The 24,550-nt window shown below is 41.0% G+C and overlaps 1 protein-coding gene across 2 annotated transcripts; it reads left to right on the top strand.

Moving 5' to 3' along the window:
• The first annotated feature begins 4,221 nt into the window (after positions 1-4,221).
• Aldh8a1 (aldehyde dehydrogenase 8 family member A1) lies at positions 4,222-23,044 on the top strand. 2 transcript variants are annotated; one of them, XM_048354124.1, is made up of 8 exons: positions 4,222-4,281; positions 4,314-4,505; positions 10,259-10,406; positions 11,659-11,814; positions 13,346-13,495; positions 16,966-17,222; positions 20,907-21,068; positions 22,495-23,044. In XM_048354124.1, the coding sequence occupies exons 2-8, from the start codon at positions 4,368-4,370 to the stop codon at positions 22,945-22,947; spliced, it is 1,464 nt and encodes a 487-aa protein (XP_048210081.1). In that variant the 5' UTR covers positions 4,222-4,281; positions 4,314-4,367; the 3' UTR covers positions 22,948-23,044. The 2 variants fall into 2 exon arrangements, with proteins under 2 accessions (XP_048210081.1, XP_048210082.1); XM_048354125.1 differs by having other exon boundaries at positions 4,253-4,505.
• The last annotated feature ends 1,506 nt before the right edge of the window (positions 23,045-24,550 follow it).

Raw genomic sequence — 24,550 nt, 5'->3', positions numbered from 1 at the left:
GACTTCAGTCAAACCACACGATATCTACAAGTTTCTCTTTCATTCAACTGTGCTCATGTTTTATGGGAATGTAACCAAACTGTGCTTTTGGAGCAGGCGATGGTTTGTCTGGGCACTTTTTCTTGTTAACTCTAGGAAAAGACTTGCTGAAGGTTATAATAAAGATATTCTGTGTTGAGCATAAAAATGCCTTTGTCCATCAAGTCATTTTTTGCATTATTTGCGATTATGGAAGCCGTTTCTTTGAACCAAGGCATTTAAGTTGAAAAGCTAGCTAATAAACTGTGTTAGTTCAAACAGAATTCACACTGTTATTTTGTTTTGTACACATTTACAATGTGGGGTCTTCTTCATTGTCACTAAATATGAGTTGAGACTTCTGTCAGATTGTTTTCATCTGAACTTCCTGGCTCTTTTACATGAATTTTTGCTTTTTATTCTAACAGTGACTAATTTAGTCTTATCTATTTCTAGTTATAACTTGATTTTCCTGTTGTCACTTTCAGAATCATTTATATGATGGCTATCCCTATCTTACATACATTACAGAATGTGGCCTGAGAAAGACTTGTATTGGTAATGATAGACCCTAAGGTTTACTTACGTTATTTAAAAAAGTATTTGTTGGGCTGCCTCCTGTGTACAAGGAACTTTAGAGTTTTGTCATCTGAGCCTAAGACTCTGATTTTAGGAAATCTTTTTCACAAATCACTTCATTCAAAAATGATGTGATTTTGTATATTAATTACTTAACACATGCAACAACATTTCTTTTTCTTTTGAGACAAGGTGTAGCCCAGGCTGTCTTCCAACATACAACCTTCCTGCCTCAGCCTCCCGAGTGCTGGAATTACAGGCATGTGTCACCATTCTTTGAAGAATAGCATCATGTGCTAAAGTGCACAGATCATAAGGTCACTTGGTGGTCATATCCATATAAGATATGTCTTTATTTAAAAATATGAGTTTGTCACTTGATATTAAACTTTTTTTTTTTGCTAGTCTTGGCTTGAACTCAGGGCCTGAGCACTGTCCCTGGCTTCTTTTTGCTCAAGGCTAGCACTCTACCACTTGAGCCACAGCACCACTTATGGCTTTTTCCAGGTCTTCATGTATATGAGGCAAGCACTCTACCACTAGGCCATATTCCCAGCCTGAGATTAAACTTTTTCAACCAAGAAAATGTATTTATGTATCTTTAATCATGAATTTAAGTGGTACATGACAGAAACCTGATTTAAAGTGACTTAATCGACAAACTTTCTGTTTATAAAACTGTAAACAGCTTGCACAATGTCCATGAGGCCCCCATTCCCATCTGGTGTTGGTTTGCCCTGGAATCCATGCAGAACCCCCTTGGAATGCCAGCTTCTGGAGAGGATAGTGTCTGCTCCATCATCAGATGCTGTACCAAAGACAGGCCAAAGAGCATGTGGAAGTCCTAGAACCATTTCACCTTGACTATAATCAGATTTTCCTTCTTTGCCTGGGACCACCTCATAGTGGAATAGGAAATAAATAGCACCCCAAAACCCATAATTGGGGGAGGATGTTGAAATTCAAAGTGCTATTAAGGGAGTATGGATGGTAGGGGTAGCAAGAAGAACATACACTGTGTATATTACATAAAGCAATGATAGAATTAAGAATTTTAACAAATTGTACAAGAAATGTACCCACTGCCTTACATATGAAACTGTAACCCCTCTGTACATCACTTTGACAATAAAGAAGTAATTATTTTTTTTAAAGAATTTTAATTCAAACTTTTAGAAATAGCTAGTAGTATCAAAATGAATTTATCCATTTCTGCTTCCATGAACTGTGATAAAATGCTGCAATCTTGTCATTTGTGTTGAAGGTGGTGGTGGTACCTGGGTATTTTATATATGTCTGTCTGAATTAGGGAAGGGAAGGGGAACATTAAAATGGTGAGACAAAGGGTAAAAGGTGAACCAATGCAACAGCAATACTTACAAGACAATATGATGTAGAGTAGCTACAATCTGGGAAGTGGGGGCGGGGATGGGGAGGAGGGAAGGTGGGAGAAAAATGAGGGAGGGGTAACAAGTTGGACAAGAAATGTACTCACTACCTAACATATGCAACTGTAACCCCTCTGTACTTCACCTGGACAATAAAAATTTTCAAAATAAAATCAAGGAGCTACTGAAGGAGAAAAGTGTTGGCAGTGGAAGGCTGGGGTTAATGAATGACAAAAGGATATACAGACATGTCCCTGCATCACCTCGAGCACTTCATGGTCCACTTATTTTCTAGCACAGTCTAACCTCACAGTCTTCAAGTGTTACTTTCCAAAACTTGGGTTTGGCACATATACTTAAAAGCTGAATGAGAGACATCACAGGGCTGTAGGATAATCTACAGTGCATGCCATGTCCTGAGCATAGAGAAGACTTTTTTCACTTAATGTAGTAAGCATGTGTTTTATTATTTTAATCATGTATACTAGTCTAAAACCTTAATATATATGTATGTGTGTGTGTGCACGTCCGTGTATACAGCACACACACACATATCAAACCCAGAGCCTTGCACTTTTTAGGCAAGCCCTGAGCTGTGGCCCTAGCTACATGTTTGCTTTAGACAATATCTATTTGATGTCTTAGATGTGAGAGAATGTTGCCCTGTTGAAGAAAGCATTAGTCCAGGTTAGAAGAGACACTAGACAGGAACCAAAATCCTGAATTCAATACCAGTTGAAGGCTATAAGGAACGCACATTATAATTGTGAACCTTGCGAGTCACTCATACATTGCAGAGAGATGAAAGCACAGAGACTCCCAAGTGCACTGTATTTTATGAAAAGTCTCAAAGGATAAAACTGCGTTTTCTGTTAAAAATTTAAGACTAATGCTCCTTGAAAACAAAAAGCTCTTTAAAAAAAACTCATCTTTAAGGAAACAAAATTAGATAACCTCATACTTTTCAACGTTAAGTTGGGGGGCATTTCAGTCAATCCACAGATTCAAGATTCAGCTCTGGTGTTTGTAGATGAGGACAAGAAGGTTTCGGGTGCCCTGGCAAAGGGGCAAAGGGTATGGGTGCCTCAGTCCATCACTGACTTTCCCCACCTGCTCATGGTTCCTAATTTTGAGTTTAATATTTCTTTCTGAAGATATTTACAAATTGCTGATAGCTCACACCTGTAATTCTAGCTACTCAGAAGTCACGAAGCCAGCCTTGGCAGGAAATTCATGAAGCGTATCTCCAATTAACCACCCAACAGCTGGAAGTGGAATTGTGTTAATATTTACACTTGAAATGGAATCTGATAAAAATGCTCCTTGAACAGTACTCATCTCTTGTTCTTCCTGTCTTAAATTTCTTTGCCCACCCTCCCTGCCCCAGCTCTATCTCATGGTGGTCCTGTGAACACCATGTCCCTCTTATGTACGTAATCTAGCTGATGGTACTCCTCATACCAATGCCAGTTATCCCATTTTGAGCTCTAAGCATTGGAGGGTGAGGACATGATGTTCGTGAATTCCCCAGCATAGGATTATTCAACCAACAAAGCCTCTCATGTTTCATGGTTAATTTTTCTGGTATGTATTGGTGCTGAGCTACGTCTTCCTCCTAGGAGTGAGGCACACTCGTGTTGGTGGGATAGGACCCTGTGTCTCACCTCTTCACACTGCACATTTAATTTTTAAATGTGGATTGACTTTGGTCTAGCCAACAGAGAACATATTTATATATCACATTTCTTGGTTAACAAGATTGAGCATTTGTGAAGACAGCCTGTTGTGCTCCCTTTACTATAAATTGCTTTTACTATATCCTTCAGTCAACCTTTTGTAGACTTATTTTTTCTTAGCAGCATATAGAACTAGGCATAAGTCCTTGGCTTGCTGTATATGTTATATAGATTTTTGGCATATATGTTCATTTTCAAGTCACATCTTGCATTGTTTTAACATCTGGCAACCTCAATTTTTCTTTTTTTTAATAAAAGAGGGAAAGAAAGTAATGGTATTGCTTCACAGAGCATTGTGTGAGATAAGTGAATAAATTCATGATGTTTTGAGAAAATGTTTTAGCAATGAACAATTTGCTGTGCAAATTAAAAAATCACACACAGGTGCCTTTTACTTATTTGAAAAGGCTAAGGACACACAGACCATGTTGTTCCTGCTGTATCAAGGGGTGGTGTGTTTACCTCAGTTGGAGGTTGGAATGTTCTGGTGAGAGTCCCAGCTCTCCTCCCTCTTTCATTGATTGGCTGGACGCAGAACTCAGGAAGAGGGGCAGAGTTGGGGGACAACCTACATGAACAACTGTAGAGAGAGAAGGCAGCATTTTCTTTCTTTCTTTTCTTTTCTTTCTTTTTTTATTTTTTTACCATGGCAGGAACAAAGGATTTTTTGATGCTGGAAAACTTCATAGGTGGACAATTTTTACCATGTCATTCATATATAGATTCTTATGATCCATCGACTGGGGAGATATACTGCAAAGTGCCAAATAGTGGAAAAGACGAGGTAAGTACAAGCACTTACAGAAGACACAAATATACTCATAGGTGGAAAATTATGGATGGCTTAATTTCTAGAAGAAAAAGAGGTTGGAGAGAAGTGTAAAATATTAGCAGAAGGAAAACCAAAAAGATTGATTTGAGAAATGGACATGTGTAAGCTAGAACAATCTTAGGTTCCTATATTTAAAGAAAGTTATTTTCCTAATCACCCATACTTACCTGAGGATGCAAGGTTGAAATTTAGTTTTCCTAGCCTCCATGGGCTTAAAAAAAGTGTCTACTCACCAAAAAACAAGTAGAACAATAACTCTCCAACCTTTGGGCTTCATTTAGATTCTTATAACAATTACGCATATCTTCAAAAGTAGCATAATGAAACCAGTAATTTGAATGATAAAATTGAAAATCAAATTCCCATAAATTTGGAGTTAGATTGAGTTTTTTTTTTTATCTGAAGGAAAGTACTTAATGGCTCATACTATTACATTTTTTTTCTGTCTTCCCATTTTTCCTTCCTTTCCTCCTTCCCTTCTTTCCTTCCCTCCCTCCCTCCTTTCCCTGTCTCTCTTTCTTCTTTGTTCTAATAAAAGTAAAGAAGTAATTTCTCTCTGTTTTCTTCTCTTCATTTTCTTTCTATAGTGATGACAGTTTTACTTGTAGAAATTTATAAAATATTTGAGATATGTTTACTTGTTATTATACTGAGAATATAAGTATGCCTGGGTGATAAAATATGGCTGATAGTAATCTATGCTTAGTAGTTGATAATTTATTTTTGAGACATAAATTTAAAATATAATCATGTTTTTCATATGCAGATATGTTAAATGCAATTTTTTCTTAATTATTTTTCTCCGTTGTTAAAATTTCAACTGTTTTGTTTTAAATACAACCTTTAGACTTGTTTTCAAACACTGATTGATTTTAGGTGTTAAACTATAACCTGTATTTTTGTTTCCTCCAAATGACCCAAGAAGGATATGAGAAATCTAGCCTTATCTTTTCCACTGTCCTATCTCACAATCCTTTCCAAAGTGATGCTAAAAATTAAACATATGCCAAATTTAGCTAAAATATTTTCTACAGCTAATGGCTTATACCTTTTCAGAATAAGGAATCATTGAAAATAATGTTAATTATTTTTCAGAAAATTTCCTGATTCTACAAAATCCATTTCTATTTCTGTCAGTACTGAGGGTTAAACTCGGGGCTCTGCTCTTGTTAGGCCCTTGCTCTTGTCCCTGGAACCATATCTCCCACCCCTTTCTGCATTTTTATTATTGAGGAAAAGTCTTAGGCTATTTTGGTGTATAATCCCCCTATTTGTGCAGTCCACTGCACAATTTGTTTCCACATAGGTTGTCATGAAGTCTCACAAACCTTTGTGTCCATGCTGTTCTTGAACTGTGATCACCTAATCTCCTAACTAGCTAGGATTACAGGCTAATATCATTGTGCCTGACTTATTTTTTGGCATGACAAAATGGCCACAACTCCTTTTCCAAAGAGCCACAGAAAATGCTACTGGGCTCCTAACATGACTTTCACTTATTCTGTTTAATACTGTGCTTTGGATTAGCCAAAATGCTTAACACTGGGATTGTCCCAAGGAGCAAGTTGCAATAATCTAGAATCAAGAATATATTATAACCTTTCCTTTACAGAAACAGTGTCCTAGTAATTTCATCTCTGATGCATAAATCAGTGTATTTATTGTCATCATTTACATTGTAGCATTTCATCCTTAAGCACAGTCAAGAGTCAGACTGCCTGGCTTCAAAGACCAACTCTACCTGTTGGTATCTATGACCTTGACTTAGAGCTATCACTCTTCATGCCCCAGTTTCCCCTTTAAAAAAATCCCACTGGTAGTAATAGGATAGTAACGATACCTAATGTAAAATCTTGTTCTGTAGATTAGATGGATTAATACAAGTCAAGTCCTAATGTTTGGCATATAATAAAACTGTTCTAAGAACTTATGCTAACATTGTTATAATGGTAGACATGTTATGCTCAAACGCCGGACCCCCACAAGGACCACCAGAGACGCACACCAATGCAAAAGCAAAAGGAGTCTTTTTTTCCCCTTCAGTCCGTTACTACATGAAGACCTTTGAACTCAAATGACAATTTTTCCTTAATGTAAGAATTACAATTACTATTACATCACAGTATACACTCATAAAATTCAGTACCTGAATCATTAAACTGATACCCAAAACAATTGTAACAAAAGTACTTTTAACAGTGTTCACCAGAATTACAAACACAAGAAATCCAGTCTCAGCATCTTTGCTTTTTCAATACATCCAAATTGCAAAAATAGCACAGGAATCAAATCACATCAGGTAAATAAACTAACCATCTTAAAAAACTTTTCCAATTCTTAGTACCTCTCATGGGGCAGTTTTAGAAATTCCAGTCAAATCATTCATTTTTGCCACCAGGTTAACAATGTTCACCTGAAAACAAGAGACAAAAGAAAGGCCTCCACTGGCCTGTCCTACAGAACGGCCTATCTCCATCCTACTCCTCAGAGCTTGATGAACTGTCTTGGTGCCGGCTTGTCCTCTTCCACCATGAATGGACGCCCCCTGATGGCTGTCCCACCACGTGGATTCCCTCCAGGGCCTGTGCTACCACATGGACTGGCTAAGCTGCACCTTTGCCAGATCACCCCTCACTCCTGTGGATAGGCCTGTCCCAGGTTTTTCCTGTCCTTTCCTATTGGTCTCTGACTGAGAAACCCAAGCAGTTTTTTTTAAAAACAGTGATAACCCTTTACATGCAAATTTCTGACACTTAGCCCTGATTTTTTAATTAAAGAAACATTTTTAACTATAGTTCCTCTTTAAAACAATGCAATAATCCTTTAAAGCGTTTGGTAATGCCCAAACTTGATGACCATTTGAATTTAAACTTAAACTCACTCAATTTTACATTGTACTAACAGTCTTGAACATGTTCACACTCACACATGCACACACACATACATATTCAAAAGATCTTAAAATGCGCAAAATAAGCATCGGCCGTACATTTTCCAGTGGCAAGATGTATTTTTGCCAATCTAACTCCTGCAACACCCAAATTTTAAGACAAAACTTTTAACAAATGGTTTTAGCATTCTCCAGCCTCATTTTCCAGGGCTTGATAGTTTTAGCAAAACATTTTAGCACACCAAATAATTTTCTGCTGAAGAAGGCTGGTTGGGGGTACTGTCAGTCTGTCCCATTTTGTCAGTCAGAATCACAAATAACACAGAGACGACAGCAAAGAGACTGTCAAAATCACAAACAACACGGAGACGACAGCACTGCGTGGTGTGGTTCGTCAAGCAGAAATTGATAAGCGTCTCAATAGGTGACGACCCATTCAGGTTGGGGGCTGGGGACATCTCCCCGTTGGCGGTCCCTTAGTGCGTCCACCAAGACCCTATGCCAACCAGACAGATCCACGGTTTCAGATTCAGATTCAGAAAACAGAAAAATGGCAATGCCTCAGACTTACTGATCGGATTTCTCAGGACTCCGTGGTCAGGGCGTCTGGGTGCTTGGGGGGCATCCCGGACGAGCCCCCAGGATGTTATGCTCAAACACTGAGCCCCCACAAGGACCACCAGAGACCCACACCAATGCAAAAGCAAAAGGAGTCTTTATTGCAAGCTCGCTCTTGGTCCTCCGCGCACTTGGCAACCGGTGACGTTAAGAGGCCCTGAGCCTAGGGCTTCCAGCTGTTTTATACATTCTTTCGGGAAGGCAGGGACTTAGCATACATTATAGCATCTTTTAACAAATCAACACACACCATGGGAAAATTATAAAATAATTCTAAAGCATGTTTGGCGCATTTGGTGGAGGGAAGGAATCTGGAAAGGGTCATTGGTCAGATCAAGGGACCGATGCATTTAAAATTGATTGGTTAAGCCATAGGGGTGTAGCAAGGGGGATATGCGCACAGCTGCAGGGTTTTAATTAGATACTGGAAACCACACACCTGGGTGGGGGAGTTCTGGAATAACTCCAAAACTTGTTTTTCTTCTCTGGCAGTCACTCTGATGGGTGTTTATGTTTTTTTCTGAGAACTATCTGTCCCAGAGCGTTTTATGGTCTTTACTGGAAAGCGAGGGGTGGGAGGTAGGGCTTACAGTAAAGTCAGTCAGGTACAGAATGGGGTCTTAGTACAATATGGAGTTTCCTAGGTCCTTAGCCGCAAAGCAGTTTACAGAAGCAAAATTAGCAGTTAGTAACTACAAAATGGTGGTTACAATTTCTAGTTTCTCAGACATATTATTCTTTATTACATGGATATGAGACATAGAACAGAAGCTAAAGGACATGAGTGAACTTGGATTTTCTGAATAGCCAAAAGATCAGATTTTTAGGACTGGGAAGGTTGGCTCAGTGGTAGAGTGCTTGCCTAGTATGCAGGAAGCCCTGGGTTCTACTCCTAGGTACCACATACACAGAAAAGGCTGGAAGTGCAGTGACTCAAGTTGTAAAGTGCTAGCCTTGAGTAAAAGAAACTCAGGGACAGTGTTCAGGCCCTGAGTTCAAGCCCCAGGCCTGGCAAAAAGAAAGAAAGAAAGAAAAAGATCAGAATTTCACATTGAGCACCATAGGCATGAACTCTGGGTTCGGGCATGGCCATTCCCCATGGTGGCAGCTTGAGGTACAGACCATCAGAACCCACATCTCTTCCTTCACCTCACTTGCAAGTCCACGTGAGGTCAGTGTTAGAGGCGAAGCTACCTTCCATTTCTAATGAAGGTGCCTTGTGCTTGCTCAGTTTGCTTACTCAGCTTGCTGGACGGATTGATGCTTTAAAACTTGAGCCATGTGAGGTTTTTATGCTGATTATTTTGACTGTGGGAGTCTCACGGACTTTGATGCACAAGCTGGCTTTGAACTGTAGTCCTTCATGTCTCAGCCTCACCAGTATCTGTGATTAAAACTGAGCCACCACCACCCAGCTGAGAATCTTAATCCTCTTCTGATACTTTATTTCAACTCACCTGAAAGTGACTTCTTTTTTTGAGGAAACTGGAAATAGCTGTACATCAAGTTTTTCTGTGTGAAGAGCTAGCCTAGACTCCAGAGATCTGGGTTCAAATCCTGATTCTGCCACTTAGTAACTGGCAAGTTATTTGATCCCCTGTGTATCTGTTTCCTCATGAGTAATATGGGCATAAAATACTGCTAGTATAGGACCTTAAAAGGGGTTAAATGAATCCCTCACATATAAAAGGCAGTTAGCAAGCAACAAATAGAATTAATCATTCCATGTCCTAACATCACTTGAAGATGTTACTTTGTATAAAACTTCAGACCTGGAATGAGAGCTTTGCAGATTCTAGAGACCAAGTTTTGTCTCCCACACCGTATACTCAAAACAGCGGCTCTCTCATATAATCCTAGTGACTCAGGAGACTAAAATTGGCACCAAAAATATTAACTGAAAAGGACTACAAATGCACATATGCTAACATTTAAATTGCTTCTATCTAATTATCTGATTTATCATATTCTAAATACTTGATAGAGAGGGGTCACAAATTTTGTTTTTGTGGTATCCTGGTTTGCTGGTTACATAAACACCCTGGTGGTCTACTCTGTGGGCAGCTCAGCCCTGGGACATGTTGAATAATTGAAGCGAGGCAGAAAGAAAAACAGGCGTGTTGATGGATAGATTCCAGGTCCTTGTAATTCTTCAGGACTACCAGCTCTAAGGTGGCCTTCCATTTGCTCCCTAAAGGTTGAGGCTGCCGTGGAGGCTGCCAGAAAGGCCTTTCCTGGCTGGTCTTCCCAGAGTCCCCAGGAACGAGCCCAGGTCCTGAATCGGCTGGCTGACTTGCTGGAGCAGTCTTTGGAGGAGCTGGCCCAAGCTGAATCTAAAGACCAAGGTAAGAATCTTCTTTAGCAGAGCTTGTCCCTTTTCCCTATGTTATCTCTAGGAGAGCCTTGGTTAGAGAGCAGGTGGCTCTTACTAAATGTGTTTATAAGTAGCCATCCATTATGCAGATGTTCACCACCAGCATCCTCACTCCCATTTGTTAAATGATCACTGATCTCCGGCTATAATGAATGGGACTCAAAATGGCCATTACTATTCATAGTGTTTGCATGAGGGCACCAGGCTAGCCCATGTAGCTGCTTCTCTTGCCAGTGGCACAGGTGGAGGCAAAACTGAACAAGACTGCTGAAGGCCGAGACTGTTGCTTCTGCTTCATTCAAAGCAAAGTCGGTGGTGGAACCCAAAGCCAAGTGCCAAGAGTCTGTCTGTTTGGTTGCAAAGATTCATGGCTATAGGAGAATTGCTATGGGGAGAGATGAGGAATTAGAGCTGACATGGACTCTTTTTTCCTTTTCTGCATAGAAGATTCAATGTCAAAGACAATTTGATCAGCAGTTACAGTTATCTAGGATGTTTTCTTATGTATCCAACACAATCACTTCCAACACGACCCTTTTCCAGCTTGGTCAGAATAATAGAAATATCCGTAAATCTATGCAAAAGAAAGGCTAACATCGCTTAAAATTTACAGGAATGCTATAAAACCAAGGTAAAGTTAGAAAGCATCCAGTTCAAGCCCTCTGCTGTGTTCCTGGGAGCTGAGTGTCTGCACCCCTGAAGGACACTCAAGGGCAAGCAGCCCAGGTCTGCTCAGGCTTCTTTCATTCTAGCCAAAAGCCAGCACAGGTATGCCATGTGGGGGGGCAGTGCAAGTTGCACCCACCATACTGTGCTGGAATTCCTGCCGGCCCGTCTGACCACTGCACCATATGTTGAGAGGAAATTTAGTCCATCCCACTAATCCTTAGGTGATGCGCAATGCAGCCTTCTCAACACTTATTACTAGAATTCTGTCATCACACTTAGAAAGCCTGGTGACACACCAAAGTGTGTGGGAAAACTAGTAGCATTTGGTCAACTCATCATGAGAGCTATGAAGTCCAGCAAGTAAAGTTCACCTGAATAAAACTTCAGCCCCATTGCCTCACAACTAATTAGTTTATATTTTATCCACCCACGATGGTCAAGGAATGCCTTGCTGGGCTGGAGAAAACTGAGGATTGTCCAGTATGAGTTGGGTTAACAGCGGGTCTTCACTAACTCAAACAAATATACTGTTTCCTATTGTTTACTTCATTTAGGGAAAACTCTCACACTAGCTAGAACCATGGACATTCCCCGTTCTGTACAGAATTTCCGGTTCTTTGCTTCCTCCATCCTGCATCACACAACCGAGTGTACACACATGGACCACCTGAGCTGTCTGCACTACACGCTGCGGACCCCCGTGGGAATTGGTAAGGTACTTCCAGGGAACGCCTACATCATGATCTTACACAGAGATGCTCCGAAAATTCTGCGGAATGAATCTAGGAAATAATTTTTTAAAAAAGAAAAAAGAAAGAAAAACGAATTTTCTCACTTTTACTGAAAATTCCTTGGCTTTATGAATTTGTTTCTAGTTTCTTCTTCCAAATTTCCTACTTATTCTTGGAACATTATCTTGGAAACTCTGAGGGAAAAAATGATGCTAAATGTAAACTCACATACTAGGATTTTTATTGCTACCTGTCGTTAAAACAAGAAGAACAAACGAGAGCATAGCTGTAGACTAGAACTGCAGGGGGCCTTACTATCTTAAAAGCTGGAATAATATAATGGTATCTTTACAGTTCTAGTAATGTGAGTAAATAAATGCATTCATAAGTGCAGGGCACTTTCAGTTGTGCCAGATATCTAATAAAGAATTCCTTGACCAACAATTACTTCTCTCATTCAATGTCTGCTCCCTTGCCCTTTGAAAAATATCTACATGTTATGACTAAAAATTTCCACTAGATGTCACTGTTGGCCCTGAGAAGAAACACTAACCATAGTTTACTATGAAGCCAAAAGGAATGAAAATGAAACATTTTACTGCTTTGGTTCTTTGAAACCTCAAGAAATAATATTTCCAAGATATTATAGAAAGCCTTAAGCTTCTCCTGAGTAGTATGCTAATGTATATTGCAAAATATATATTTATACCATAAAGTCCAAAATGTTTAATGGGAAATTCAATAGTACAAAAATATATATTTACTTTCATAGAACAGGTTGGAGATTAGAGAATAAAATAAAGTGAATCCACTTCTTTATTTATAGGTAAAGTTGTATATCTGTGTGTTGCTCCAGTTGGAAGTTTGCACAGCATTGCATGGAGACACACTATAGAAGCTGAGTATTTTGATTATCCAGCAAACCTATCTGGTCTCCTGACCAGATAGAATTTAGAGGAAAATAGCCAAAGCATATTTTACAGTTTATGTATCAAAGTTTATTGGCTTTACTGATGGGAGGGCCTGTTCCTATTTTGTAAGTAATTCTATAAAGCTTCAACAGTCTCAATACAGAACAGATTAGAAACAGATAGAAAAAAAATTATTAGAGGAAAAAGCAGAACATTATCATAACAGCTTAACAATAAGGAAAGAGATGTGATTTTAAAAAATTAAAGTAAACACCAGTTTGTAAATCTCAAGCTACATCTCATGCTGGAAATTAATGATTGCTTGGTGACAGCTTTTGACCCCTATAGCTTATGCTAGTATGGCTCATACTTACAATGATGAAACATCAAGAAATGGATAAATTGTGTTGATTCTGCTCTATTTTGAAAGATAAGTTGCTTGCCACAGATTTTAGAATGATTTGGGTTGGCTACAAAGAAGCAAAGTTGGGAATCTTCAGGAGTTAATCCGGTTTCATGCAACTTGAAAGCATTCTGCCTTAGGAACTGCAGGCCAGTCTGTACGTTCTCATGACAGCACTTCTGCTCCTGTCCTTTAGCTGGGCTGATCAGCCCTTGGAATTTGCCACTCTACCTGCTGACCTGGAAGATAGCTCCAGCCATTGCTGCTGGGAATACTGTGATAGCCAAGCCCAGCGAGCTGACGTCAGTAACTGCGTGGATGTTGTGCAAACTCTTGGATAAAGCAGGTAAGAAGGTGATAGGGCTTGTGGAGGAGGCACAGCGATGGAGCAAAGCTCTGTTATGTAGAGCAACAACATTTATGCTAGTTATATCTATGAGTCATTGGAATCGATTTCTCAGGAAAAGACTGAAGACATTCCCTTCATCCACAGCAGGGTTTTCTCTCTCTCTCTCTCTGTCTCTCTCTGTCTCTCTGTCTCTCTGTCTCTCTGTCTCTCTCTCTCTCTCTCTCTCTCTCTCTCTCTCTCTCTCTCTCTCTCTCTCCCTACCTCTACTCAACCCACAGCAGCATAGTGCCACCTGCAGGAAGATAGCTGGAAGTGCAGGAAGTACACTGCTGGGTCCAGGCTGAATAAGTGGAAGATATCAGATGTGACCTCTACCCAATGACTTCAAGATAATAAAACATATAATTTATAAAAGGCCAGCTCACTCCAGAAACTGCCTTCCGTGGTCCACTTAAATCTTCAGTTTGAGCTACAAATTAATCTGGATAATTTTTTTTTAAATACTGTTAGTAGCAGGGGATTTGCATATCCCTGCCTTCAATTTTCCCTGCATTTGGGATCACTACTGGGAAGCTGATAGGACTTGGGCTCTGGCTTGGCGTTATCCACTCAGGGCTGGTACTCTACCACTGGAGCCACACCTCCACACCTAGTTTTTTTTGCTGGTTAATTGAAAATAAGAACCTCAGAAACTTTTCTGCCTAGGTTGGCTTTGAACTAAAATCCTCAGCTCTCAGCCTACCAAATATCTAAGAATACAGGCATGAGTCACCAGAGCTGAGCTGCTAATCGTTCAGAGTGCCCACATTCAGAGTACATTCCAGGTTTTCTTTGGGGTATAATTCTGCACAGCCACAGCTTGCCACTGCTTCAGTGTTTGAAGGCAACAGGCAGGAAGCCCAGCAACCCCCGGCCAGGGTGAATATGATGTCTGGGTGGTGAGAACTGTCCATCTTTCTGGCAATGTCAACTTCTTTGATGTTCTCCTCTATCCTGAGAATAGGCAGTGGGTGGGACCCCCACTTCCCCACTTGTCCTAGAGAGCTTTGCTCTTCAGGCAAATGCATACACATTAGCTTCCAGTAAATTTTGGCCAGTTGATTTAGGGCTCAGATGTTAGATGAAGGTTGAGCCTATTTAGGGAAGTGAAATGGACTTCATGACTCTTGTATCCTTCAGAGAAATGAGGCCTTCCATCCTAGGTGTTAAGAATGACACCTGCGGATGTCCTAGACTGCTGAGAGTTGTAGGTAATAAATGTGCCTATATTTCTCATGTGTCAGAATAGGTCAGCCCTCCTTCACAGGAGAGCCCACATTCTAATCCTATTTGCAAAGAAGCTGAGTCTCTGGTTCATAGAAGAGCGCAGGACATTTCTCCCCAGCCTGGTAACTTCAGACTCTTTAGGCAGACAGAATTGAGTATGCCTTAGCTATCTTTCTGTGACTGTAACAATACCTGAGATACATCAACTTCAAAAAAAGAAAGGCTTGTTTGGGCTCATAATTTTGGCCATTTCCATGCCTGGCCTGTGGGCCCTGTTCCTGTTGTGTTGGACCTGTAGTGAGGAAGTACAGCATGGTGGGAGCATGCGACAGAGGAAGGTGCTTACCTCACAGAGGGAAGGAGGCACAGGAAGAGGAAGGAGAAAGGCTGGGATCCTCTATTCCCTCCTAGATTGTGCCTCTCATTGTCCTAGCTTCTCTTTCTAGGCTCTACCTCTTAAAGGTTCTTCTACTTCCTAGTAGCACTATGGCCTGAAGGCCAAGTTTCAACATGCAGTGACTTTGGGGGAATGTTCCAGATCCAAATTGCTGCAAGACTCTTGGGTCTATTGTGGTTGTACCTGGGGAAGCGGGTACATACACCAGGGCATGGAATCATGGTCCCTTGAGAGCTTTCTCCTGAAATCAAACAAGGATTGATCCTTGGCACATTTGCTTTTCTAACCACTTTCCCTGGAACCTGGTTTAAGGGTTTTCCATTTCAATCTATTTGCAAAGCATTGATCTCATTTCTCATGAACCAATGGGCCTATTCTACTAATGCAGCTCTTGTCCTCTTTCTTCTCGTGATTGGCTTGGCCAGACTTTCTTCCCTCGAATCTGAGTGAAATGTGTTCCAAGTGTGCCTCCCTTCAGCCCTTGGTTTCACTGCTGGGATTGAGAAGACAGGAAAAGCACATGTAAGGCATTCTGCCTTACCAAAATGAAGAGAAAAGTTTAAGAATGTAAGAGTACAGAGTGAAAAGGTGATAATACATTCTGAATTTAAATGCTAATACATTTAAAGAGCTAACTACTCTAGTCTTGGGTGCCATTGCAGACTTGATAGGTGACCTCCCTCCAAATATAAAATCATTTTCAAAATACACAGAAAGTATTTTTTGTGAATTATAGAATTTTCGTGTGTGTGTGTGTGTGTGTGTGTGTATGCGCGTGCGCGTGTGCCCTCGCAGAATGGGAGCACCAAACTCTCTCCATCCATGGAGAATCTACTGACTAGGGCTTTTAGCCTTTCCTGCTAGCACTTTTCCTTCTTTAGCTAAATTTCAATTTCTTCTTTTTGCCTTCCTACCAGGCCCTTGTGTTCAGGAGGCTGTATGCATATCTGTTCATGTGTCCCTAACTTGTCTTTTTAGCCACCTACCTTGAATTTTGTTAAATTTGTTTGCCAGCTAGATTGTTTTCCTTCTCTTATTAACAGATTTTCTTACCAGACTGAGAATAGCTAGCATTATAAAAGTTCCATTAATGTCTGGATCAAATGGCAAAATGGTACTGAGAAATTGAAGCCAGCAGATACCACTTAACATATTCACATCAAAGCCCAAGGAAATGTAATCAAATGTTAATACACAGTGTGGAAAGCAATCAGCCTGTTGAAATGAGCTCAGTTTCCAGTGATGAGAAATATGTGCTGTTCCTGTGTGTTCTCTCACCCTCTGTTGAAATGCTACTGTAAACATTATCAGTGATTCATTTTTACCTTCAAGATTTAGAAATAACCTTCCCTTCCTCATTTCTGCCCATCCACTCCTACACAAGCCCCATGTGAAATGGAGGTGCAGGGCACCACCAAGAATAATGGGCGATGGGGCCTTGTTTACTTCTCATCACGTTCTGTCTTTCCAGACTTTTCTGTGTGCTAACCCAAGATGTGAATGCTCTCCCATGATCACTGTGCATCTCCAGCCCCTAAGGCTTAGTTTGAATTACACAATGAACTATGTGTTCTCCATTGCACCTCTCCAGGTCTGAATACTTGGACAAATTCTGGTAGGCAGAGATGATTCCAGAAGACATACTTTGCTAGTAGACTAGAAGTATCCATAAAAGCTTTGGCTATTATAAAACCTCTCCTGTTTTCTCCAACTCAAGCTGTTAGACTATCCAGGAGAGTCTCTAGGCGACCTGAGGTTCTCATCACATTGACAATTACTGCCACGATTGATGTTTCCCAACCAGGTGTTCCACCAGGTGTGGTCAATATTGTCTTTGGAACAGGGCCCCGGGTCGGTGAGGCCCTGGTGTCCCACCCCGAGGTGCCTTTGATCTCCTTCACTGGGAGCCAGCCCACAGCCGAGCGCATCACCCAGCTAAGTGCTCCCCACTGCAAGAAGCTCTCTCTGGAGCTTGGGGGCAAGAATCCTGCCATCATTTTTGAGGATGCCAACCTGGAGGAATGCATTCCAGCGACCGTTAGATCCAGCTTTGCCAATCAGGTATGGCCTCTAAGCATTCCCGTTCCCTATGCCCCCATCACTGTAATGAATCAGTGCAAAGCCCAGGAATGACTGGGTGAGATCAGTCATTTCCACAAAAAAGGGACCAGTACAATTATGCTGGTCCAACCTCAGTCAGGGACTGCAAGTCATAGCTTCTGTTCATCATGAGCCTTTGTTGAATTGTGCAATTTTTATTGAGTACCACTCATGAGCAGAATGATGCATTGTCCCAAAGGTCTCCATGTCCTTATTCACACAGTAGCCCATGTCCTATTCCCACACCCACATGTCCTATTCCCACATAAAAACTTCCAGTGCCTCCACATGCGGAGTTATGATGTCCACTAGCATTTTATAGCAGGCTGCTCCCTGTGGAGGTACAGAAAGCTTCCAGTCCTTAATACCTTCTGAAATTACATCACCGATACATTTGTAAGTTCCATAGTGTTTCCCAGAAATTTGGAAGGTGATGGCATCCCAAAGATCTAAGGATACTAGACCAGATCAACTGGATAGAAGCTTCCTGATGATGAGAACAGTGCTTGTCTCTATGCAGTAATCCAATTATCATTGGCAAGAATCCTGCATAGAACTTAGCAGGTGTGCGTAAACCCAATGGTGTGATGTGAAGGTCATGTGTTTTGGCAGTTCTGGGGTTTGAACTAAGAATCTCAGCTAGCTGGATCACATGATACAGCAGAGCCATGTCTCCAGCTCTAGTTTTCAGTGGTTATTTTCAGGTTAGGGTCTCACTTCCTATGGAGAATGCATCTGAGCATTCCTTGTGGAATTCCTTGTGTCTCCTTGTGGAGATAGTGACTATCTACTGAATCCAGCTTCCCTCCATGAAGATTGAGTCTTGAAAACATTTCTTCTGGGCTTGCCTGGCACTACAGTCTTCCCAATCTTAATCTGACATGTAGGTTAGGAAGACATCTGGCCATTATGGCCAGCTCTGAGCTAAGAAAAGGGTCTGAACAACTTTCCTTCCTGGGGATGATCTCAAATTATGATCTTCCCATTCTCAGCACCCCAAAAAGTTGGAATTATTTGGTTGAACCACAAACTCATCTAAAAAGTTATTTATATTTTAGTTGAAAATAATGGCATGCCAAAAAAGTTAGGGCTTATAGAGAAAGGATGAGGGGTGACATGAAGTAGATCTAAAGTTTCCCAAATCAAATACCATTAAACTGTCACATATTTATCTATATGATTATTTGAGCAATAGTAGTAATACATTCCCACAGGATTTTATGACTTTAGAGTGAAATTGATTACTTTAAAGATGGTGAAAGTGGTGATTCATTTCCCTTGTAATTCCTAGGGAAGACAGCTAGAAATAAATATAATATATATATATATGTTGGATCAATAGAAAGTATAATATTGTGATAACTGTTTCAGTCATTAGAATAAGCAAGTATCAGGTGAACTGTTGAACCAAGTGTTTTGATGACTTTCAGGGAAGACAGGATCAAACTATGTGGTTTGACAACTGAGATGAATGAAAGAGACGAACTCTGTATTACATAAATTCATGCTGAGCTTTGGAGGTATGGACGGATGGCAGGCAGCTCGACTACCAAAAATTCTCTGGGGATTGGGGTGTGTCTGAAGAACCTTCCTCTTGGAAGTGTTGTAAAACACAAGCTTGATTTCTGGACTTTGATGAGTGACACATTCCATGCAGGGAATTTTTTTTTTTAATTACTGGAATAGAATGGGGGAGGGGGAGGAGGCATTCCTGTATGGCCTTCGCTGTGGACTCTCTCATGCTCCATTCCCAGCTCTCTTCTGAGCTTGCTAATGCAGCAGCACAGAGAGATCATGGAGAGAATATCCAACACAGTGCCCAGTATATGACAAGACTCAATAGATGACAATATTTTGCTCACTTCCTCCAAAACCCTTTTCCCAAGGACCCTAGTCCTACCAGTGCTTTCCTGGTACTGAGGAATGGGAAACTCCTTAAAACCCACAAGTCTCTTAATTCTACCCTTCTTCCCCATAGGGTACAGGGCACTTTTACAAATAAATCCTTCAGGTGTTTGGCTTTTTCACAAGCTAGATATACAGATGGTTCTGGCAGATCCTGGTTACTGAAAGATTTTATTATTTTGGAACATTAACTGTTTCATTTGGACCGTGACCTTTATATAAATACCAAGATAATTGGAAACATTCTGTTCCCTAAGATTGTTTGTGAAGACAAAATATAAATGTGATGAAAATAGTTATTTACTAGGCATACTTGGATTATACTGTGCAATGTCTAGAATGTGGTTTGGAAACTACTGAATGTTACATTCTAGTGCTGGTTAGGATTCTGTGTCGCTCAGAAATCTGCTGTAAGACACTCCATGTCTCTGTGGGGGGGATACTTGTTAGGTACCACAGCAGAGCCTTAACACTCCCCTCCCTCCTCACGCCTTCGCCTGGAATCCTTTCTCTCCATCTCATGTGCCTTTTCAGGGACTAGCACCACCCTCTACTTCATGCTCTGGCCAGAGACCCAGGCCCCAGGCTTGTCCCTGCTCTCTCTTCCTCATATATTCATCCATCAAATGGTCCTGCATATTCTGTTTAACAAATATCCTGAAATTGATGATTCTCCATTGCATATATCCCAGTATGACCTACCAAATTACCTACACTTTGGGGGTGTCATACCCCTGTAAGAATCTTGAACTGAGTAGCTTTCTATTACTTCTTCCCATTTCCATTGGTACCTCACTGAGTCAAGCTACCTCTACTTCTCTGAATTTCAGAATATTCTCTTCATTCTCCATTTGGATTCCACTCTCATTTCCTTCCATTCTGTTTTCTACATAGCTGCCAGGGTGATTGTTTCAAAGTATATATCTGATCATATCACTTTGCAGCTTAAAACCTCCCATTTCCATTTTTGGTGATACTATGAATAAAATATTAGCTCCTCACTCTTATGAGTGTTATGAGACTGCATTGATTTGCTCATCTCCTGGCCTCATTTCCTACCACTTACTTCTATCCTCTCTCCTCCCATCTTTAGTCTTCCTGCTTTTCCTTGTACCCACAAAGCCCAGGTTCTCAAAGTTCACTGCTAAAAATCCCAGCCTCTGGATCTTTGACCTTTCAGCTTCTTCATATTGTTCAAGCAGCCCTTCAAATTGTCTCTCTTTGCAACTGCCTCCCATGACATCTTTATTAAAATCCCCCTCCCCACTCTATATCAGTATCTTGTCTCCTGGCTAATTGTCTTATTGCTCTGATCACTACCTGAGCTGCTGCTTCTTCTTCTTCTTCTTCTTCTTCTTCTTCTTCTTCTTCTTCTTCTTCTTCTTCTTCTTCTTCTTCTTCTTCTTCTTCTCTTTTTTGGCCAGTCGTGGGCCTTGAACTCAGGGCCTGAGCACTGTCCCTGGCTTCCTTTTGCTCAAGGCTAGTACTCTGCCACTTGAGCTACAGTGTCACTTCTGGCCATTTTGTATATATATGGTGCTGAGGAATCGAACCCAGGGCTTCTTGTATACAAGGCAAGCACTCTTGCCACTAGGCCATATTCTCAGCCTTAGGACTTGGTCTTGTTTACCACTGTATACACCTGTCCCGACTAGTGCCAGATCATGGCAGATGCTCAGAAGTGTGGAGGGGTCTCTCCATGAGGGACAATGTCCCCCAGTGTTGTTATTGTCTTGGCAGGGTGAGATCTGTCTCTGTACCAGTAGGATCTTTGTTCAGAAGAGCATCTATGGTGAATTTTTAAAGCGGTTTGTAGAAGCTACCAGAAAGTGGCAAGTTGGCATCCCTTCTGACCCGTCAGCCAGCATGGGTGCTCTGATCAGCAAACCACATTTGGAGAAGGTAAGTGAGACAGAAAGCTCACATTTGAAGTGAAGCTCAGTTCAAACAGGGAACACATCGGGCCTTGAAATATTGCAATGACATTAAAAAATTTATGAGGTGAGGGGAATTGTCTCTGGATGCAAAGTCTAGCAATTTTAAATATAAATATTAAAAAGAACTCAGAATAAAGCAGCACCTTAAATAGAATGTATGAACTTGAGAAGTCAGACTGAAAATACCACCAGTAGAATGAAATCAGCTGGTAAACATGGTGTCAACCAAGAGGAATAGGTATTTGCTTGGGTCTCTCCTCCCCCTTCCTTACATCATATGTAGCCTTCTGAAGGAGGGGTTTCTAGCCCTTATTAGTTAAGCTAAGACTTTTCTTACTTTTCTGGTGTTTTTATTTTTCTCCATGGCCCTTATCATTTTCATGCAATCATTTCTTCCCTTATTAACCATCTTCCCTTGATTAGCACCCCATGGTCAAGTTTATTCATTATTCTGTCCTCAGATCCTAGAAAAAGTACCTGAGACAGAGTAGGTGCTTAGTAACAGTTGGCAGGATAATTGAATTAATATTATAGCTATGTTCCAACCATAATATATTTTCAAAACTTAAGCACCTATTTTTCTTGAATGCTTTTCAATCCTTGGCTTAAACTAGAATTGGATCCAAAGTGCACAGGCCCTGGCCAGGCCATTTCTCTCACCAAGATGACTCAGCACTGACTCTGAAAGGAAAAACAAATATCCCAGCCTCCTTTCATGAAAGCACATTTGTCATTATCTCTGAATCATTGGGTTAACTTATTACATAATTTATTTTCCATTATAGTTACCTCAACTATATTAACTACATATTTTCAGAGTATAATCAGTTATGAGACTGGAAATTAGAATTTATTTGTTCTAGAAGCTTAGATACTGAACAGTATTCTGGTCTTTAAATATTACACATCATTCTTTTTTTCAATAGTGCCCCCGCTCACAAAAGGAGGGAGGAGAAAATATTCTTTTGTGTATTGAACTATAATATATAACTGAATGTGAATTTAACTTTGGTATTTAGTGGATCTGTGAACCGTGTATACTTTCTGAGGCTCCATTATATCATCAACAAATGGGAACTAATAATAGATTAAAAATAGCTGATAGAGTGTTGAAAGATTTAAGTGAGAATGTACAAAAAGTACTTGCTGGAGTGCCTGGCCTCAGGACATGGAGTCAATTACTTCTGTGTGCTGTGCTTGAAGACCTAATGCCCAAATAATGAATGGAACACCTTTGCCCTCAGGCTTAGCAGCTGCATGATAAGATAACCCCAGATTTCTTAGCAGTCACCTTCTATCATTTCCCAGTGATTAGAAAATATTGATTGTTCTGCTGATTTGTATGAAGTCAAATGGTAATAGATTGCTAATTACAGTTTTTACCTGCCCAGGTCAGAAGTTATGTCAAGAAAGCTCGAGCTGAAGGGGCTCGAATTCTTTGTGGTGAGGGGGTAGATGTGTTGAGCCTTCCCCCCAAGAACCGGGCAGGCTACTTCATGCTTCCCACAGTGATAACGGACATTAAGGATGAGTCCTGCTGCATGAAGGAAGAGATATTTGGTCCAGTGACGTGTGTGGTCCCCTTCGAGAGTGAAGACGAAGTGATTAAAAGAGCCAACAGTGTTGATTATGGTCTGGCAGCTACAGTGTGGTCAAGCAACGTGGGGCGAGTCCACCGGGTGGCAAAGAAGCTGCAGTCAGGCTTGATCTGGACCAACTGCTGGCTCATCAGGGAGCTGAACCTGCCTTTTGGAGGGATGAAGCACTCAGGGATAGGAAGAGAAGGAGCCAAGGACTCTTATGACTTCTTCACAGAAATCAAAACCATCACTGTGAAACACTGACCTTTCCTTGCACGGATGCCTGCTGTGAGCCGTCCAGCCTGGAATGTGGCGATCCTAGCACTCATCCCACCATGTCTTGCTTACAGGAGGCTAGATCCAGCTACCCTGAGCAGTTAGGCTAGCTAGCTCTAGCTACCCCCTCTGTTTGTATTTTACTAGCTTATGAAGAGATGCTGTCTATTTCAATGTGGTCACAAAGCAGAGAAGAAGTCTGAATATGACAACTTACCAAGGAAGCCAGACTGTCATGGGTCAACTCCACATTATGCCCCCATAATGTTTTTGATTTACTTCTTTACATTTTGATTTGCTTGCAAATAGAAGTTAGGAAGAAGACAAAGCCAAAGGGAAGCAATCTGCCTTAACTTCCTACTTATGAAGAGAATGTAGGATAGTCCCCTACCACATTAGTCTTCAGCCAGACTCATTGATAGTTGTCCCTATCTCATAGGTACAGAGGAAGTAAATGTCTACAAAGTCTCCTAGGGAAGGGCTATATGGCAACTCTTGCTCACTGTTTCTGACACCTGACAGCTGCCTTCAGTTACACTCTAGAAGCAGTAAAGTACTTGTGCTCTCCAGCATACATCACTCAGCTGGCTATTCAAATGTTGAGAATTTGCCTCATTGTGTCATTGGCCAAAGATGTGCAGATGTGCCATCTCCATGTATTTGATGATGACTTTCCCTTCCCACACCTCCCACCCTTCCTCCTCCGCATTCCTCTGTCCAGTCTTGCCCTTGGATATATCATTACACTCCAACCTCATCTTATAATTGCAATGAACTCCAGTGTGACTCAAGAGTTTTCCACCAAGTATTCATCAACATTTTCAGGACTGACTATATGGTCACTGAATCATAATGAAGTAGATTGTCAGAATTCCTGGGTTCACCCCAGGCCAGCTCTTTCCTCTCTTCCAGATGGACAACTGAGGCACAGAGAGGTTTACTGTCTTGCCAAAGATCATATAGCAAAAGCTCTCCCTGAGTGGACTGGGATACAGGGTATAAAGAACACCCACAAGTATACAAACATTGAAGAGCTAGAGGTTTTCTGAGGACAATGAAAAAAAATTGCAAATTCCAATAAGTATTCTGGAGTTCCCATCCACATAGAATAAACAGCGGGCTTCTCTCTCCACTGAGGGCGAGATATAGATGAAAAACTGTTCTTAATTACAGTTGATGGAATTGAATTTATATGGGAAACAAGAAATCTTTTCTTTTAATGTCCTGAATTCAGACACAGTGAATGGCCAGAGTAAGTTGAAATCCCACCGCAAAGAGCTGGAAAGTCAGGTGGTGTTTGTGTCCTAGGCAGTTGATTTGCTGGCGAGAGAACTGTCTCTAATTCTGTGCAGTTTCTGTGCCATCCCTAGGGCTGCAGGACTGTGGTTCTCGCTGCCCGTTTCCTGTGTGGGAGGGAGCAGGTTCCTGAGGGGAGCATAAAGCTTTCATGCTTAAGCGTGGCATGAAGGGCCCACATGTGCCACATCACAAGGACCACCCTGGGAATTAACAGCTTCTGAATTTCCAAGCAAGAGAAATCTGATTTTCACGCATCATCCTTGAGAAATGAAATCATATGGAAAATCACTGA

Source organism: Perognathus longimembris, chromosome 9 (genome assembly GCF_023159225.1).
Source record: "Perognathus longimembris pacificus isolate PPM17 chromosome 9, ASM2315922v1, whole genome shotgun sequence".
Classification (NCBI taxonomy): domain Eukaryota; kingdom Metazoa; phylum Chordata; class Mammalia; order Rodentia; family Heteromyidae; genus Perognathus; species Perognathus longimembris.
The sequence above is the reverse complement of the archived record's forward strand: the minus strand, read 5'-3'. Positions and strand labels throughout refer to the sequence as shown.